Source organism: Eleginops maclovinus, chromosome 6 (assembly GCF_036324505.1).
Source record: "Eleginops maclovinus isolate JMC-PN-2008 ecotype Puerto Natales chromosome 6, JC_Emac_rtc_rv5, whole genome shotgun sequence".
Lineage (NCBI taxonomy): Eukaryota > Metazoa > Chordata > Actinopteri > Perciformes > Eleginopidae > Eleginops > Eleginops maclovinus.
Window position 1 is genome coordinate 24,942,752 of NC_086354.1, and position 17,918 is coordinate 24,960,669.

The window sequence follows — 17,918 nt, forward strand, 5'->3', positions numbered from 1 at the left end:
CTTTTTTGTAATCTTAGCTTTTCCCCGACTGAAGAGTGAACTAAAACTCAGAACGCTTACCATCAATTATTCACACACTGCGAAATGTCACACACTCACTCACTCACACACACCTCTGCCTCGTCCCAATTAAAGCACATTTCAAGAGAGGTTATTTTTAACACCTTACCGAAAAGATCTTCATATCTGAAACAAGAAACCCGTTTTCTCCTTAAAGCAGATTAGGTGTGAAAGTCAGGAGTAATCGGATTACTACACAATGAGCCAGGAGGTGGAGGAGCTAATTAACCAATCAGAGGAGAGGAGAGCAGCAGCGGAGGTCGTTATCCGTGTGATGATTATAACCAAAGATCTTTTCTGTAAATATCATACTGCATAATGTGATGTATCCCTTACAGATAAAGCACGTTTGAGTTCAGAGGATTTTTTAGGCCTTTTTTTCTCCATTCGTTTTATTTGTTATTTGATTCATTTATTTAGTTTCCTTTCAGTGAGTGCATTTACTCCATATTCAACTATTTTCTATATTTTTATGGAATGTCTTTATGTATTTAGAATGTGAAACGCAGTATTTGATGTTCAGTAACAGAGTTTCTGCTCTGGCTCAGGGAGTGGTCTTCCTCAGGACCATCTGTTGTTCAGATCTCATTATGTGGAGCAGAAAAAGACATGTCCGTGCCCAAATGTTCCCCGGATCTAATTATCCCCTAAATTATCCCTTAAAGGCTAAGAGCGGGAGGATCCCACATCTCATCTGAGCTTCTCGTCCATCACCAGGAGGAGGAGGAGGAGGAGGAGGAGGAGGAGGAGGAGGAGGAAGAGGAGGAAGAGGAGGAGGAGGGGGAAGAGGAGGAGGAGAAGGAGGAGATGTTTTTCTGTAGTGGACATTAGTCCGACTTAAAAAGGCCCTGTTCTGCTTTATGGGGTTTTCCATCTGCTGCAGTGTGTTCTATAGGTTTTAGTGCATGTAAATGGTCTGCAGAGACTAAAATCCCTGTTCCCTCCAGAGTGAGAGTCCTCTCCAACAGGAAGTGCCGCTGCTGTCCTTTACAAATGTTGGGAATTGGAAGAAAAATCCAATCTGTCACCTCGGCATTCCTCCCAATCCCTCCACCCCCCCCCCCGCCCCCCGTGTCCTCTCCAACCTTCACACAGATTTGGCTTCAAATGTGTTAAACATCTCCGGATACACCCCCACCCCCCCTCCAAAACACGCACACACACATTAACACACAGCACTTAAAGACCAGATCAGAGCCCATTTCCATGCTAACGTGACACCTGAAACCCCAACCCAGGAGGAGGAGGAGGAAGAGGAGGAGGAAGAGGAGGAGGAAGAGGAGGAAGAGAGGAGGAGGAGGAGGAAGAGGAGGAGGAGGAGGAAGAGGAGGAGGAGGACTCAATAATATCATAGTCAACGGTACTGGATGTGTATTTTGTAAATTGCAATTTGTGTAATATCTATTTTAAATCTGTAACCTTTCATGCATGCTGGCACCAAATACAGGTATCAGCCAATCACCGGAGGCTTAGTGCCGGCCGTGCAGGAAGCAGGATGCATTATGGGGAGGATCGGAGCCCCCGAGGAATAAGAAAACGATGCTCCATTACGGGGGGTGGGGGGGGGGACAAATGGTTCCTGGTGCAAAATAAAGCATGAATAAAGGATGAGGTGGTTCACCCTGAGTGCTCAGAGACCTGATCCCTGAGACCCGGCTGCAGAACCGAGGATCAGAGGTTCTGAAGTGGGGTGGGGGGGGGCATTACTACTGTTAATATGTGTTGATAATTATCGGAATAAAACTTCTTAAAAGTTTAAGTTTAAGGTAATGGCTTTAGAATAAATAATCTGGATTAACGATATTAAAGGGATGCATTGAATACATAGAAGAGTTACTCAGTTCACTCCTGCATGTGTTTTATATACATGCTATAACATATATACACATACTATATACATGCTATAACATATATACACATACTATATACATGCTATAACATATATACCCATACTATATACATGTTATAACATATATACCCATACTATATACATGTTATAACTTATATACACATACTATATACATGCTATAACATATATACACATACTATATACATGCTATAACATATATACACATATTATATACATGCTATAACATATATACACATATTATATACATGTTATAACATATATACCCATACTATATACATGCTATAACATATATACACATACTATATACATGCTATAACATATATACCCATACTATATACATGTTATAACTTATATACACATACTATATACATGCTATAACATATATACACATACTATATACATGCTATAACATATATACACATACTATATACATGTTATAACTTATATACACATATTATATACGTGCTATAACATATATACACATATTATAGCCTCATGTGTGTGTGTGTGTGTGTGTGTGTAGCTCCAGTACATGAGTAAAGTACTGCAGTTACTCTCCTCCGCTGGGTGTATTTGGACATTAAATGATGATGTTCCACAAACACAACATGCTCACACACTCAATCTGCCATCACCAGGAAATGAACACACACACGTTTCAGTGCCAGAGAGAAACAGGTGCACCGGCTAATTAACTGCAATCTCATTGTTAACACACACCGTGTCAAAGCTTCCTGCAGAACACACACACACACACACACACACACACACACACACACACACACACACACACACACACACACACACACACACACACACACCACACACACACGGCAGAGGAAGATGATAACGCGGTCAGCACGGAGGCCTGCATTGGTTACGAGCTCTCTGATTGGAGCAGAGGGTCGTCAATCAGCGGCTAATGAAGAGGAAGCTCTCGTTATGACGCTGAGTCATGATTCAGAGGATCTAATCCAGAGCGAGGGGGTGCGGTGGATTTATAACGCCGTGTCGACTGTCATAAACACCATCCAGCAGACCCTCGTGGGATCAGGGCGGGGGCCGCTTCCTCCAGCATAACAGCTGATGGTTAAAGAGGGTTTTAATTATCCCTGTCCTTTACTTATTCAGTGTATAGAATACAACAGGACATGTTCCTTTGCCAAAAGTAAGAAAACAGATCCAAACGAATGTACTGTCTTTGTATAGAAAAGCTGAGCCGGACATTCGTGCCTCAGACAGTGATTGCTATATGTTGCTTCATGTTATTTAACAACAGCTGTTTTTGTTTGTTGCAATGAATCATTATCTATCCTTTAGTTTCAGTAATTCTCTGTGCTTTTATTTTGAAGGAGGTTTTTGGACACCTGGTGCTTAGTATACAGTGGGGAGAAGAAGTATTTGATACACTGCCAATTTAGCAGGTTTTCCCACTTACAAAGCATGTAGAGGTCTGTCATTTTATCATAGGTACTCTTCAACTGTGAGAGACGGAATCTAAAACTAAAATCCAGAAAATCACACTGTATGATTTTAAAGTCATTAATTTGCTTTTTATTGCATGACAGAAGTATTTGATCACCTACCAACCAGTAAGAATTCCGGCTCTCACAGACCTGTTAGTGTTTCTTTAAGAAGCCCTCCTGTTCTCCACTCATTACCTGTATTAACTGCACCTGTTTGAACTTGTTACCTGTATAAAAGAGACCTGTCCACACACTCAATCAAACAGACTCCAACCTCTCCACAATGGCCAAGACCAGAGAGCTGTGTAAGGACATCAGGGATAAAATTGTAGACCTGCACAAGGCTGGGATGGGCTACAGGACAATAGGCAAGCAGCTCGGTGAGAAGGCAACAACTGTTGGTGCAGTTATTAGAAAATGGAAGAAGTTCAAGATGACGGTCAATCTCCCTCGGTCTGGGGCTCCATGCAAGATCTCATCTCGTGGGGCATCAATGATCATGAGGAAGGTGAGGGATCAGCCCAGAACTACACGGCAGGACCTGGTCAAGGACCTGAACAGAGCTGGGACCACAGTCTCAAAGAAAACCATCAGTAACACACTACGCCGTCATGGATTAAAATCCTGCAGCGCACGCAAGGTCCCCCTGCTCAAGCCAGCGCATGTCCCGGCCCGTCTGAAGTTTGCCAATGACTATCTGGATGATCCAGAGGAGGAATGGGAGAAGGTCATGTGGTCTGATGAGACAGAAATAGAGCTTTTTGGTCTAAACTCCACTCGCCGTGTTTGGAGGAAGAACAAGGATGAGTACAACCCCAAGAACAGCATCCCAACCGTGAAGCATGGAGGTGGACACATCATTCTTTGGGGATGCTTTTCTGCAAAGGGGACAGGACGACTGCACCGCATTGAGGGGAGGATGGATGGGGCCATGTATCGCGAGATCTTGGCCAACAACCTCCTTCCCTCAGTAAGAGCATTGAAGATGGGTCGTGGCTGGGTCTTCCAACATGACAACGACCCAAAACACACCGCCAGGGCAACTAAGGAGTGGCTCCGTAAGAAGCATCTCAAGGTCCTGGAGTGGCCTAGCCAGTCTCCAGACCTGAACCCAATAGAAAATCTTTGGAGGGAGCTGAAAGTCCGTATTGCCCAGCGACAGCCCCGAAACCTGAAGGATCTGGAGAAGATCTGGATGGAGGAGTGGGTCAAAATCCCTGCTGCAGTGTGAGCAAACCTGGTCAAGAACTACAGGAAACGTCTGATCTCTGTAATTGCAAACAAAGGTTTCTGTACCAAATATTAAGCTGTGTTTTTCTGATGTATCAAATACTTCTGTCATCCAATAAAATGCAAATTAATGACTTTAAAATCATACAGTGTGATTTTCTGGATTGTTGTTTTAGATTCCTTCTCTCACAGTTGAAGAGTACCTATGATACAAATGACAGACCTCTACATGCTTTGTAAGTGGGAAAACCTGCCAAATCGGCAGTGTATCAAATACTTGTTCTCCCCACTGTATCTGAGAGACAGGTGGAGGTGGGAGTGGCGCTCCAGTAGAGCATGTGGTTCTTACCCAGAGAAACAGCCAGGAGAGAAGAGAGGTAAACATCATCGTTCTGAGTGTAATATTGGAGACACTTCAATAAACGGAAGAGGAAGAGAAAGGAGGAGGAGGAAGAGGAGGAGGAGAACAAGAACAACAAGAAGAGGAAGGACAAATGAGAAAGGAGAAGTAGAAGAGGAGAAGTAGAAGAGGAAGAGGAAGAGGAAGAGGAAGAAGGAGAGGAAGAAAAAGGAGAAGGAGAGGAAGAAGAGGAAGAAGGAGAGGAAGAAAAAGGAGAAGGAGAAGAGGAAGGAGTAGAAGTAGACTTTTAAAGGCCAGCCTGTTCCACATCAGTGAGGCGTTTAAGGGTTTCAGAGATCAGCTGTTTTCATTCCTTTGTCTAAACAGATTAAGGGCGACCAAACGAATCATTAAACATTTCTGGATTTCTGATCCTCTTCCTCCCCTGGGAGCTTATGAAGCCGGTTACCTTCACAGAGAGTCTTATTTATTTGTCCTCCAACACATTTCCTGACGTCCTCTCACAGCAGGGGGTCCGACCCACTTATCCAGAACCACCGGATCAGTGGCAGCGCCTCCATCCCCCTCCTCTCAAACACGCTGCTAAATATCATTTATCGATTGAGAGGTTTACTTATTTAGGGAATTTAAAAGTGGTTTTATTCAGATTTATTATAACAGCACCTGACTACATATTGTGGGTTAAAAAAGGTTCTTTAATTGGATACAAACTGAGAAACCCTTCCTAAAAACGTGTTTCATGGCAGTATTTTCTGATTTATGGAGGGATGATTAATGTTAATCTGTGTCCCAGTGTGCAGCTGCAGGAAGACTCCATAAAAGCAGAGTTTTTTAGGGGATGAATTTGTAATGAATGCTGCTTTCAAGTGCAATCCAAAAACTAAATTCCCAAACACCGTCGTGTAACGTTCACAGACAGCGGGAGAAACAAACGTTGGTTATTTTTACCGTCATGGAAGGAAGCATAAGAAGTGAGGCAGTGTGTGAAAATCACTGACAGGGCGGAATCAGACGGGACTGTAATTACAAACTGAGAGCATCCAACACACACACACAACCCCCACACACACACTCACACACACGGGGCTGAGGTTTGTAGGAGAGATGCATTGTGGGATAGCAGAGGGGGGTTTCCCTTTACAGACGGCAGATCAGCTTTCCCCTCTCAGAAAGAGTATCCTCCTCAGGGTCCGGCTGCTGCACCTGCACCATCGATCACCCCTCAGAGTGTGTGTGTGTGTGTGTGTGTGTGTGTGTGTGTGTGTGTGTGTGTGTGTGTGTGTGTGTGTGTGTGTGTGTGTGTGTGTGTGTGTGTGTGTGTGTGTGTGTCACATATAAAAATTAACCAGTGATGGTAGTGATACTTGTCAGTGATCAGAAGTGCTATCTAACGAGTAAGTGTGTGTGTGTGTGTGTGTGTGTGTGTGTGTGTGTGTGTGTGTGTGTGTGTGTGTGTGTGTGTGTGTGTGTGTGTGTGTGTGTGTGTGTCCCATATATCACATTTACACTAACCAGTAAGGTGGACAAGGAAATGTGTGTGTCTGTGAAATAACATAACGACTACGACTGAGTTAATTGGTTAATAAAACTAAATAAGAGCTGCTCCTTCACATCACGACACACACACACACACACACACACACATGCACACACACACACACACACACACACACACACACACACACACACACACACTGATTAAATATAAACATAAACATCCCACTAATAAACACCGCTGCAGGAGATTCCCTGTAGATAAACACACACACACACACACACACAAACCACACACACGGTTGAATCCTGGATTCTGATTGGTCCAGATGTGACTTTTCTACTGCTCGCATCACTTCCTGCACTCTGTTTGTTGGAGCTGTTTGTATTTATGTATTTCCTCGTTAATTGAGTCTCGGTGTTGTCTTTCATCTCTCCCTCTGGTGCGCATTAGAGATAAATGTCATTACGTTAAATGACCACAACCACCGAGTGCATTAGGAGCTGGACCAACACAAACACAGGGAGATGGTTTAAAAAAAAAGGACAATCTCCATTTGACTCCCTGAAGCTGCAGCGGGATTTAAGTACCACTTCTATGGTTTATGATTGACCTTCAAACTTAGGTTCAGAATAAAAAGTGACACCTAACAGCTTCACATGCTGTACTAAAGCTACTATGCTTGGCTCTGTATCCCAGCATGCATTTCAGCAGGGCTTAATTGGTGTACTTCATGTGTAGGGATGCAATCAGGCTGGGGACTCCTTTCACTGTCGCACCGCCACCGTCCTTAAATTCCTATCATACGGTATAAAGATCACGGCATACCAACCAGCACTGCTTTGTACTAACCGTGAAATATTACACCAATCAGACGCTACGTTTTATTATTTATAGTCTGTATTAAAACAGCCTGGCTTTATCCAATATTGAGTAATTAGGATTAGAGTCGAAAAAGTTCTTCAGGTTATTAATAAATGACTACAGTCATTAGGAGTTGTATTCCCAGTGTGCAGCTGCAGGAACGCTCCTAAATGCAGAGGTTTTTTTTGGGTGATCAATTAGTCATGAATGCTGCTTTCAAGTGCAATCAAAAACACGGAATTCCCAAACACAACGATTAGGAGCAATTTCTCCACAGGGAACAGAATATCAGGGTTGGTGCAGCAGAGGCGTTCCATTGCTCGGTAAAAACCATCCATTCTTTGTATTAAGAAAAGGAAAAAGTACCACATTCTGTTTTTATCATAATTTGATTTTCAAAATAAGGGTGTATCATAACGACAATGGTATGTATAGATCTTGTCACTTTGCTTCGATGTATTGGATTATCAAAATCAATAAATAGATTCCAAAAAAGTGCAACGTAAGCTCAGGTCTCTCCTCTTGTGTTTGCAAAACATAACATGTTGGCAGTCTTGCTGATTATCTGTGATATCTGAAAGGTAAGCGGTGATTTCTGTGCATCTTTAGTCTCCTGCCTCAGGCCATTGTTTGATCTCTGGAAGCTGCAGAAGTGTGTTTCTCTCCTTCCTCACAACACATGTTTTTGCAGCCTCACCATTTTTTCCGGCGGCAGCATCAGCAGCACTTGTACGAGCGATAAAACAAACCCCTCCTCTCTTCCTGTTTCCTGCACAGCTGAAGGGTTTCCGAGTCAGATTAAACTCAAGTAACCTCCATCCCAAACTCGACACGTCACAACAGACCCATGCAGTGTGACTTCACATGTATTTATGGATTCCTCCTACAAACAGAAGCATTGATCTGCAGAAAGGAAGCAATGCATAGACAACATGCTCCATATTACTGCAGCTGAAGGACAGCTAATGCACGCCTCCTCTCTTACAGGAGCGCTCTGTTTGCTGAAGTATTAAGAGCTTTACCACCACACACTCATCCTGCAGAAACAATTAAAACAAAGGACAAGAGAAGGACACAGGAGCAGGGAACACCTCTTCATCCTCTGGAGAAAACGCCGCTGTTTACACTGAAACAAAGTGACTACCGTGCAGATCTGCAGGATAAAAAAGAGGAACAGATGAGACATTAATCTCTGACGCTGGAGTTTCAGGTGATCTGCACGGGGCTGAAAATAGATTTGTGTAGACTCAGCTGAATCAGAGACGAGGGGAGTATCTTTCTGTCAGTTAAAAAGAACGTTTTTAGATTTGATTAAAGCGGAGAGCAGAAAAACTACAATGTTTTACATTAAGCAGCATACTATCATCGATATCATATCCTTATCACACCATCTCCAAACTTTAGTTAAACGAAATGTTGAAAAATAATTACTTTTAGGAAATCTATTCTTTACTTATTGGATTTATAGATGAATTATGTTCTCTATAAAGCTGCTAAGGGTCCAAACAGACATCGAAAATGTAGGCCGTTAACATGGAACAAACTAAAGTAGCATATCTACACATGTAAGGATGTGAATGTACAATATATGTTTTAAATAGGGCTGTTAAACCACGCACCTTCCTTTTAACGGAAGTCATTTTCTTTAACGTGTGTGCGTTCTGTGACCCTCGGCCCGCTCCGTAGTTTAAGAAAATATCAGGAAACCATGGTAACGTTGTGGATCACAGCAGAAACACACTACAAATGCAGAAAGAAAAGTCCCTTCTGAATGGAAAGTTGAGCTCCACAGCCCTGCCGGGAGGTTTTCTCCAATAGACCGAGGTAATATGTACGTTCTGCAAGTGAATGAAGTTTCCTCCGGAGTACGCCGAGTCTGAAATATCTAGCGCTGACTCAGAGACCCCACAGAGGACAGCATAACAGCTACATGGTGGCTACAGACTGTAGGTCAGTGAACACTGGAGGGTGAGGCTCTGCTAGTCAGAGAGACCTTCTTAGAGCCTTGGAGAAAAAGATTCATAACTTCGTCAACAATGATGTTTCCTGTCTTGAATAGATATGATTCCATTATTGATAATGAATAATAATGATAACATTATAACTGACAATAAATAAACATTGTTTATTTATCATAAACATCATTTACGATTAGTTATAAAGCAATCCTATTTATCCACCTGCAAACACTTGAAACATATCCTTTTTAAGGAACATTTAGAACAGATACATAATGTGAGATGAGATATTTAATCGACAGCCCGAGTTTTAAATAAATGCTGTGTGACGTTTGGTGCTGTGCCTCTGTCCATGGTGCTGAAATGTGCACCGAAGTCTCAATGATCTTTTAGATTCCCTTAATAAGGTCTTATGGACAGTGGCGGTGCGTCAATAGTGGGCGCTTGGGCGCCGCCCACCCTGACTTTTTGAGTTAAAAAACGTTATATATACAACATAATTGAAATAAGAAATGTACCGTGTTTATGGGTTAAATGTGTATGGGAGACCACTGTCAAGAACCGCTAAAATGTGTCCGGACATAATATATTGCCATTCGCCTTTTCTGAGAATAGGCAGGTCGGCTACCGTCCGTGGGCGCCGATAACATGGGAGTCTATAGGAGAGCTTATACTTTTCTCAGTCATTTTAGCAAGGATAGCTTTTCATTGGGGGATGAAACTTAGATCTGTGGGCGCAAAGATTTGCGCCCACAGCCAATGGCATTGTTTCTTAGTTCAATGTGACATTCTTAGATACGCGATTGGACTATTTCGGCGAATCAGCATCGTTATCATTCCCTAACCACAAGCGTAAAGAGCAGCACCGTAGCTAGCTGAAACTTAGATTGAGTGAATATGGCGACATCGATGGCTGAGAACTCCGTGCAAGCTCTACTTAAAACACCGTTTCATCGACTATCAGATGTCGAAAAGAAGAAATTGAAAGACTTGGGACCCGAGCGTCCGGATTTAAACATTCAACAGACGACCACTGATCGCGGGAGAACCTACACTCGGACTTTCTCCTCAAACTTGTATGCTAAGCGGAATTGGTTAGCTGGTTGTACAGTGAGCAATGCCTTTTTTTGTTTCCCTTGTCTGTTATTTCAAAGTCCTGGGACTGAAAAAGAAGCACGAATGTGGCCGCAGCCACCTAACCAACTGTCTTAAGCTAAACCTCTAAAAAAGTGCTATTTAAACCGTGCCGCCCAACTGCGCCCCCCCCCAAAAAATGTTCACCAGCCGCCACTGCTTATGGACCATATTTGTTCCGCAGTTTGATCACATCTCTTGAATAAATGATTTCCTGCATGTGTTTCTGACCACAGCTCATTAAAGCTACATCATTTTAGTTCAATTAGATGGAAAGTTCTGCATCGTTTCACCGTCATTTAGAGTTTAAATACGCTGCAGTTATACTATCAGAGTCCTGAAATGGGAGAGCTGCAGGAACTAGCTCTCAAACCCTGACATGACTCAGCATTTTATCACTCGTTATTAACAAGTCTCTAAATGACATCACGACCAACATTAGCCTCCTTTAGTTTAGCGGTGGTGACCTGAAGTCATGTGACCGTGCTGTAGTTCCTTTATAGCCCAACATTAGCCACCTTTAGCTTAGCGGTGGAGACCTGAAGTCATGTGACCGTGCTGTAGTTCCTTTATAGCCCAACATTAGCCTCCTTTAGCTTAGCGGTGGTGACCTGAAGTCATGTGACCGTGCTGTAGTTCCTTTATAGCCCAACATTAGCCGCCTTTAGCTTAGCGGTGGAGACCTGAAGTCATGTGACCATGCTGTAGTTTCTTTATAGCCCAACATTAGCCTCCTTTAGCTTAGCGGTGGAGACGTGAAGTCATGTGACCGTGCTGTAGTTCCTTTATAGCCCAACATTAGCCTCCTTTAGCTTAGCGGTGGTGACCTGAAGTCATGTGACCGTGCTGTAGTTCCTTTATAGCCCAACATTAGCCACCTTTAGCTTAGCGGTGGAGACCTGAAGTCATGTGACCGTGCTGTAGTTCCTTTATAGCCCAACATTAGCCTCCTTTAGCTTAGCGGTGGTGACCTGAAGTCATGTGACCGTGCTGTAGTTCCTTTATAGCCCAACATTAGCCGCCTTTAGCTTAGCGGTGGAGACCTGAAGTCATGTGACCATGCTGTAGTTTCTTTATAGCCCAACATTAGCCTCCTTTAGCTTAGCGGTGGAGACGTGAAGTCATGTGACCGTGCTGTAGTTCCTTTATAGCCCAACATTAGCCGCCTTTAGCTTAGCGGTGGAGACCTGAAGTCATGTGACCGTGCTGTAGTTCCTTTATAGCCCAACATTAGCCTCCTTTAGCTTAGCGGTGGAGACCTGAAGTCATGTGACCGTGCTGTAGTTCCTTTATAGCCCAACATTAGCCGCCTTTAGCTTAGCGGTGGAGACCTGAAGTCATGTGACCGTGCTGTAGTTCCTTTATAGCCCAACATTAGCCTCCTTTAGCTTAGCGGTGGAGACCTGAAGTCATGTGACCATGCTGTAGTTTCTTTATAGCCCAACATTAGCCTCCTTTAGCTTAGCGGTGGAGACCTGAAGTCATGTGACCGTGCTGTAGTTCCTTTATAGCCCAACATTAGCCTCCTTTAGCTTAGCGGTGGAGACCTGAAGTCATGTGACCGTGCTGTAGTTCCTTTATAGCCCAACATTAGCCTCCTTTAGCTTAGCGGTGGAGACCTGAAGTCATGTGACCATGCTGTAGTTTCTTTATAGCCCAACATTAGCCTCCTTTAGCTTAGCGGTGGAGACCTGAAGTCATGTGACCGTGCTGTAGTTCCTTTATAGCCCAACATTAGCCGCCTTTAGCTTAGCGGTGGAGACCTGAAGTCATGTGACCGTGCTGTAGTTCCTTTATAGCCCAACATTAGCCTCCTTTAGCTTAGCGGTGGTGATGTGAAGTCATGTGACCGTGCTGTAGTTCCTTTATAGCCCAACATTAGCCGCCTTTAGCTTAGCAGTGGAGACGTGAAGTCATGTGACCGTGCTGTAGTTCCTTTATAGCCCAACATTAGCCTCCTTTAGCTTAGCGGTGGTGACGTGAAGTCATGTGACCGTGCTGTAGTTCCTTTATAGCCCGAACATTAGCCTCCTTTAGCTTAGCGGTGGAGACGTGAAGTCATGTGACCGTGCTGTAGTTCCTTTATAGCCCAACATTAGCCGCCTTTAGCTTAGTGGAGGAGACGTGAAGTCATGTGACCGTGCTGTAGTTCTGTAGTGGTGTTAGTGTGTGGAGATTATCCTGCTGAACTAAACGTGTAAGGATCAGAATCGTTTGTTTGACACAGAGATTACTATCCAAAATCACATGGAAAAATCCCATTGGACCAGGGAGAAGCTGCCTTCAGAGTCCAACACAGAAATAGGAGATCCCTGTACCGCTCTATTGACAGTTTTCCGTATTTATTTTTCCTGTCCTCTGCGTCCACAGGAGATCAGTGTGACTGAAATGTTCCTGAGAAGATCTAAAGTGTCACAACAGCATCTCTGTTTCCACCGGCCGTTAAATATTGATCAGGTTATTGGCAGAGAGCCTCAAACAGGAAGTGAGAGGAAATGTGTATTCAATGTAAGAGAATATAAAAAGAGACAAATCTAAGAAAATATGAGTACAAAAATATAAACACAAGACAACAAGATATAAAACAAATATTAGATCATTACATTTATAACAAAATAAAGTTAAACAAATTAAAAATAATAAAGAAACATTTAAGAAATATCAGATAAAGAACATGTTTTTAAAAATAGGAAGAAGGACATTTTACTGCTGCTGAGTTTTATTCTGTGTGTGTGTGTGTGTGTGTGTGTGTGTGTGTGTGTGTGTGTGTGTGTGTGTGTGTGTGTGTGTGTGTGTGTGTGTGTGTGTGTGTGTGTGTGTGTGTACTGATATTTCCTGTACATATATTGATGTATTCTATCGCATTGATTCCTAACACTCACACCAACACTAAACCATTAAAGGGCCGCTTCTCCTAAAATGTAACCCTCAATAATAAGGCTCGTTGTTAGCCGGCACGAGCTCAGGACTCCCCGAATGATTCAGATTTCTCTGAACGCGGTGATCTGAGTGAAGCGAGGCGGCAGGTTAAACGTCTGTCCAACATTATTCTGACAGTCTGACACTTTGACTGATAACTCAGGTAATTGAATTTAAGCCGGCGGCGGTTCCTTTCTTTATTTCCTCTCAGAGCTTTTGCTATCAGCAGAAAGACTTTGGATCCCTTTGAATCCCTCTGGGGTTTCCCAGGCATTTCACTCTTTAATTTAATTTCAATAAAGTGAGAAGAGAACTTACTGGTGTCTCTAATTACCTGCTAAATGTTTCCTGTGAGAAGGAGTGATGTCCAACGGGAGAGAAATGTTAGATTTATTTTGAAAATCACTGCCTTTGTGGTGTCATATCTTTACCTGACAGTAACTTCAGCTCTCAACATAATGCTGGTGACTACAAGTACCTCAAAACTGCATAAAGTACTGCCCACACCGTGCTAACAGTCAAACAGATCAGGACTTTGTTCTGTTTTATAATAAAGGAAACACGCTCACTGAACGTCTAACACAACATAAATATCACCCGGAAACGCGTGCATGAAAATCATCACTAAACCAGGGGGGGGGGAGAAAAGGATCCCTTAGACATGCAAATGGAGGCAAAGACACCAAAAATAAGCCACAAAAATCAGCTTTAAAGCCAAATGTGTAAAGACAGCTGCAGCAGGAGAGAAATCCGGACCAAGTGTCACTGAGATGAAGGTTGCTAACACACTCCAACAAATGAATATCCAGTAGTTCATGAGAAAATGTGAAGGTCTGAAAGCATCACATTTAGCAGATGCTTTTATCCATCGCAAAGTGCATGGAGAAACAAAGAGAAACATTAGCAATAAGACGCCGCTTTTTAAGTACTGCAAACCGAAGAGAGACAGAGCAGAGGAAACGTGTGTTTTCAGTCTGCAGAAATGCACCAGAACCCAGCAGTCAAAACACCTAATGCTCCGAAATCAACACAATGTTAACATATCAACCATTTCCTCTGAGATAAAGCTTGCTTACACACGTCAACACAGATATACGCAATACTGGTTCATCAGCCGGCCGCTGGATCTCACAGTGTGGGGGTCTGAAAGCATCACAAGCTGATACTTTTATACAAACACTCTCACAATAAGTGCATGGAGAAGTCTGAAATAGCGACAACATTAGCAATAAGAACCCTGTTTTACAGAGCAGAGAGTTTATGATGAGCCAAGGAGCAGAGGGAACATGTTTGTGTACAGTCTGCAGGAGATGTGCACACCTTCTGCTGTTTGAAATGTGCCAAAACCCAGCCTAATTATCCCAAATCAACACTAATGCAACCTTAAAACACATGAACACAGAGCAGGACAAACAGGAGTTCAGTCCACGTCCCAAACGCACATCAGAGCTTGCAGAAGCCCCAGTGAAGCCACAGATCAGACCACAAACTGTGTGGTGTGACCTGCAAGAGGAAGCTATTCATTGGGCTTCCTCATTAGGTTACAGCCGGACTGCTCAGTAATGGACTGACAGCAGAGTGAGAGCACCATCAGCTGATTCATCACATTTATAATGACCACCGTGCACAGCTGCACTCATTCAAGCATCTTCAAACCAAACACACACCTTAGTTTTATATGATATGTGGATTATATATTAGACTTAAGCACACAGTAGAATCATAGCCGTTCAGTATCAGCATCTTCTTATAACTGAAGCAATGTGATGTAAGAGAAACACTGAGGAGGAGGAAGAGGGCTGATTTTAAAGATTGAGGGGACTTTGGATCCTTTGCATTCGACGGATTACTTATTTATTTGCAAACACATTTTCCACAGTACAGATAATAATGTTCCTCTTGTGCTCTCTGTGTCCAGCACTACTCATGGTAGTCTAAATCAGGCTACAAATATGGCCACTCTCTGGTTAAAACTGCTCTTTTTGATCCTGAAAATGTCAGAACACAAGTAAAAGTACTCAGGTCTTGTACTTGAGTAAAGTAGAAGTACTCAGATCTTGTACTTGAGTAAAGTAGAAGTACTCAGATCTTGTACTTGAGTAAAGTAGAAGTACTCAGATCTTGTGCTTGAGTAAAGTAGAAGTACTCAGATCTTGTACTTGAGTAAAGTAGAAGTACTCAGATCTTGTTCTTGAGTAAAAGTAGAAGTACTCAGATCTTGTACTTGAGTAAAGTAGAAGTACCAGAGTGTAGGAATACTCTGTCACAGTAAAAGTATTCTAAATGTTCCTCCAGTGAAAGTAGAAAGTACTCTCCTCTAAATGTACTTAAAGTAGCGACAGTAAAAGTAGTCATTGTCTGATTGGTCCATTTCAGAATAATATCTCTGATATGTTTTATAATGATTGATCATTAAAGTGTTCTCAGAGCTGGTAAAGGTGCAGCTAGTTTGAATGGCTTTGTATACTGCAGGGTAGCTGCTGGATTTACTGCAGGTGAACTACAGTCTGATTTAAGGGAGATTATATTTACCATCATTAATCCTAATCTGCCTAGCAACTAAAGGTAGTAAATAAATGTAGTGGAGTAAAAGTACACCATTTACCTCTGAATTGTAGAGGAGTAGAAGTACTAAGTAGCATACAATCAAATACTTAAGTAAAGAACAAGTACCTGAAAATTGCCCTTCAGTATATGGACTTAGTTACTTCACCCCTGGTTCATGCACAACTTGTGAAACCGCTCATGTGTTTTACTCACACGAAGGCGTGGTACAGCAGCGCCCAGCCGCGCGGCCTCTCCAGCGCGTCGTACAGCAGGTTCTGGATCCTCCTCCGCCGGATGTTATTCCTCTTGGCGGGCCGGCTGTAGTTCAGGGGGGTTTTGGCCAGCAGCCCGATGCCGATGCCGATGCCCTGAGAGCCCCGCTTGAAGTCATCCCGGCCGGAAGAAGAAGCCACCAGCAGCCCATCCCGGTCCAGTGAGTCCCCGGGAGGAGCGCTGCCGGACGGCTTCTTCTGCTCCTCAGAGCCGCTAGTCCTGGACCGGAGCCCCATGGTCAGTGCTGGAGGACCGGGTCGGGCAGCATGCCATGGTCCGCTGGATCCAGAGACACCTTCCTCAGGTCATTTAAGGATGTGCAGCTCAGCAGACTGACTGGAAAAGAGAGAGAAAGGGGGAGGAGGATGGAGATGGAGAGAGAGAGAGGGAGAGAGAGGGAAGGAGAAAGAGAGAGAGGCTTTACTTTGGGAAACCATCGGAATCTGGTGCGTGTTTTGGAGCAGAACCCCGATAGGAAGAATTGTGCGTAAAAACCGCAGTGATAAAGAAAACAGAATCCACGCCCTGATTATAAAACCGAGACACAAAGTGGGATAAACTCACGAACACACACTCCCACTGATGCATTGTGGAAGTATTTTAGTGGATAGTGAGGCGATAAAACACCTTTCAATCAATAAATCAATTAAAATTCCCAAAAACGGGCATCAACAGCCTCCACACACACACACACACACACACACACACACACACACACACACACACACACACAGGCGAGACAAAGAGCATGCATCGCTCTGCCTCCCCTCACACACACCAACTGAAAACACACACACACACACACACACACACACACACACACACACACACACACACACACACACACATACACATACACACACACACACACACACACACACACACGGGAGGAACCAGCTCCCTGCACCGAGTCTTACCGGCAGCTCTCCCCGGGCATGGCTCCTGTTTCCGGGGCTTCCAGCCTCCATCCACCTGCAGAGGAACCGGAGCTGAAGGGGGAGAAAAATAGAGAGAAAGGGAGAAATAGAGAGGGAGAGAGAGAGGTTTTAATCAGCAACCGCTACGTGCCCATGCACACTCACGCGGCATACACGCGGATAGACACCTTGCTGACGTGTATTCACCCGGGAGGAAAACACGCATGTAAACAGATGTAGGGAAGCGCGGGCACGAGGTTGTAATATGCACCGTCATGCACACGTGTACGCGCCTAGTGTCAAATGCATATTAAGACACACACACACACACACACACCGAGATCTGAGTACTTCTACTTTACTCAAGTACAAGATCTGAGTACTTCTACTTTTACTCAAGTACAAGACCTGAGTACTTCTACTTTACTCAAGTACAAGACCTGAGTACTTCTACTTTTACTCAAGTACAAGATCTGAGTACTTCTACTTTTACTCAAGTACCAGATCTGAGTACTTCTACTTTACTCAAGTACAAGATCTGAGTACTTCTACTTTTACTCAAGTACAAGACCTGAATACTTCTACTCTACTCAAGAAAAAGATCTGAGTACTTCTACTTTACTCAAGTACAAGACCTGAGTACTTCTACTTTACTCAAGTACAAGATCTGAGTACTTCTACTTTTACTCAGGTACAAGACCTGAGTACTTCTACTTTACTCAAGTACAAGACCTGAGTACTTCTACTTTTACTCAAGTACAAGATCTGAGTACTTCTACTTTTACTCAAGTACCAGATCTGAGTACTTCTACTTTACTCAAGTA

General features: G+C 43.4%; 1 protein-coding gene across 1 annotated transcript in view; it reads right to left on the bottom strand.

Annotated features, from left to right (window-relative positions):
• Window positions 1–16,413, bottom strand: part of kcnq3 (potassium voltage-gated channel, KQT-like subfamily, member 3) — a 75,854-nt gene extending 59,441 nt beyond the window's left edge. Inside the window, 1 exon segment of the mRNA XM_063886167.1 lies at window positions 16,118–16,413. Within this exon segment, the coding sequence (XP_063742237.1) occupies window positions 16,118–16,413 (296 nt within the window).
• Window positions 16,414–17,918: the final 1,505 nt, after the last annotated feature.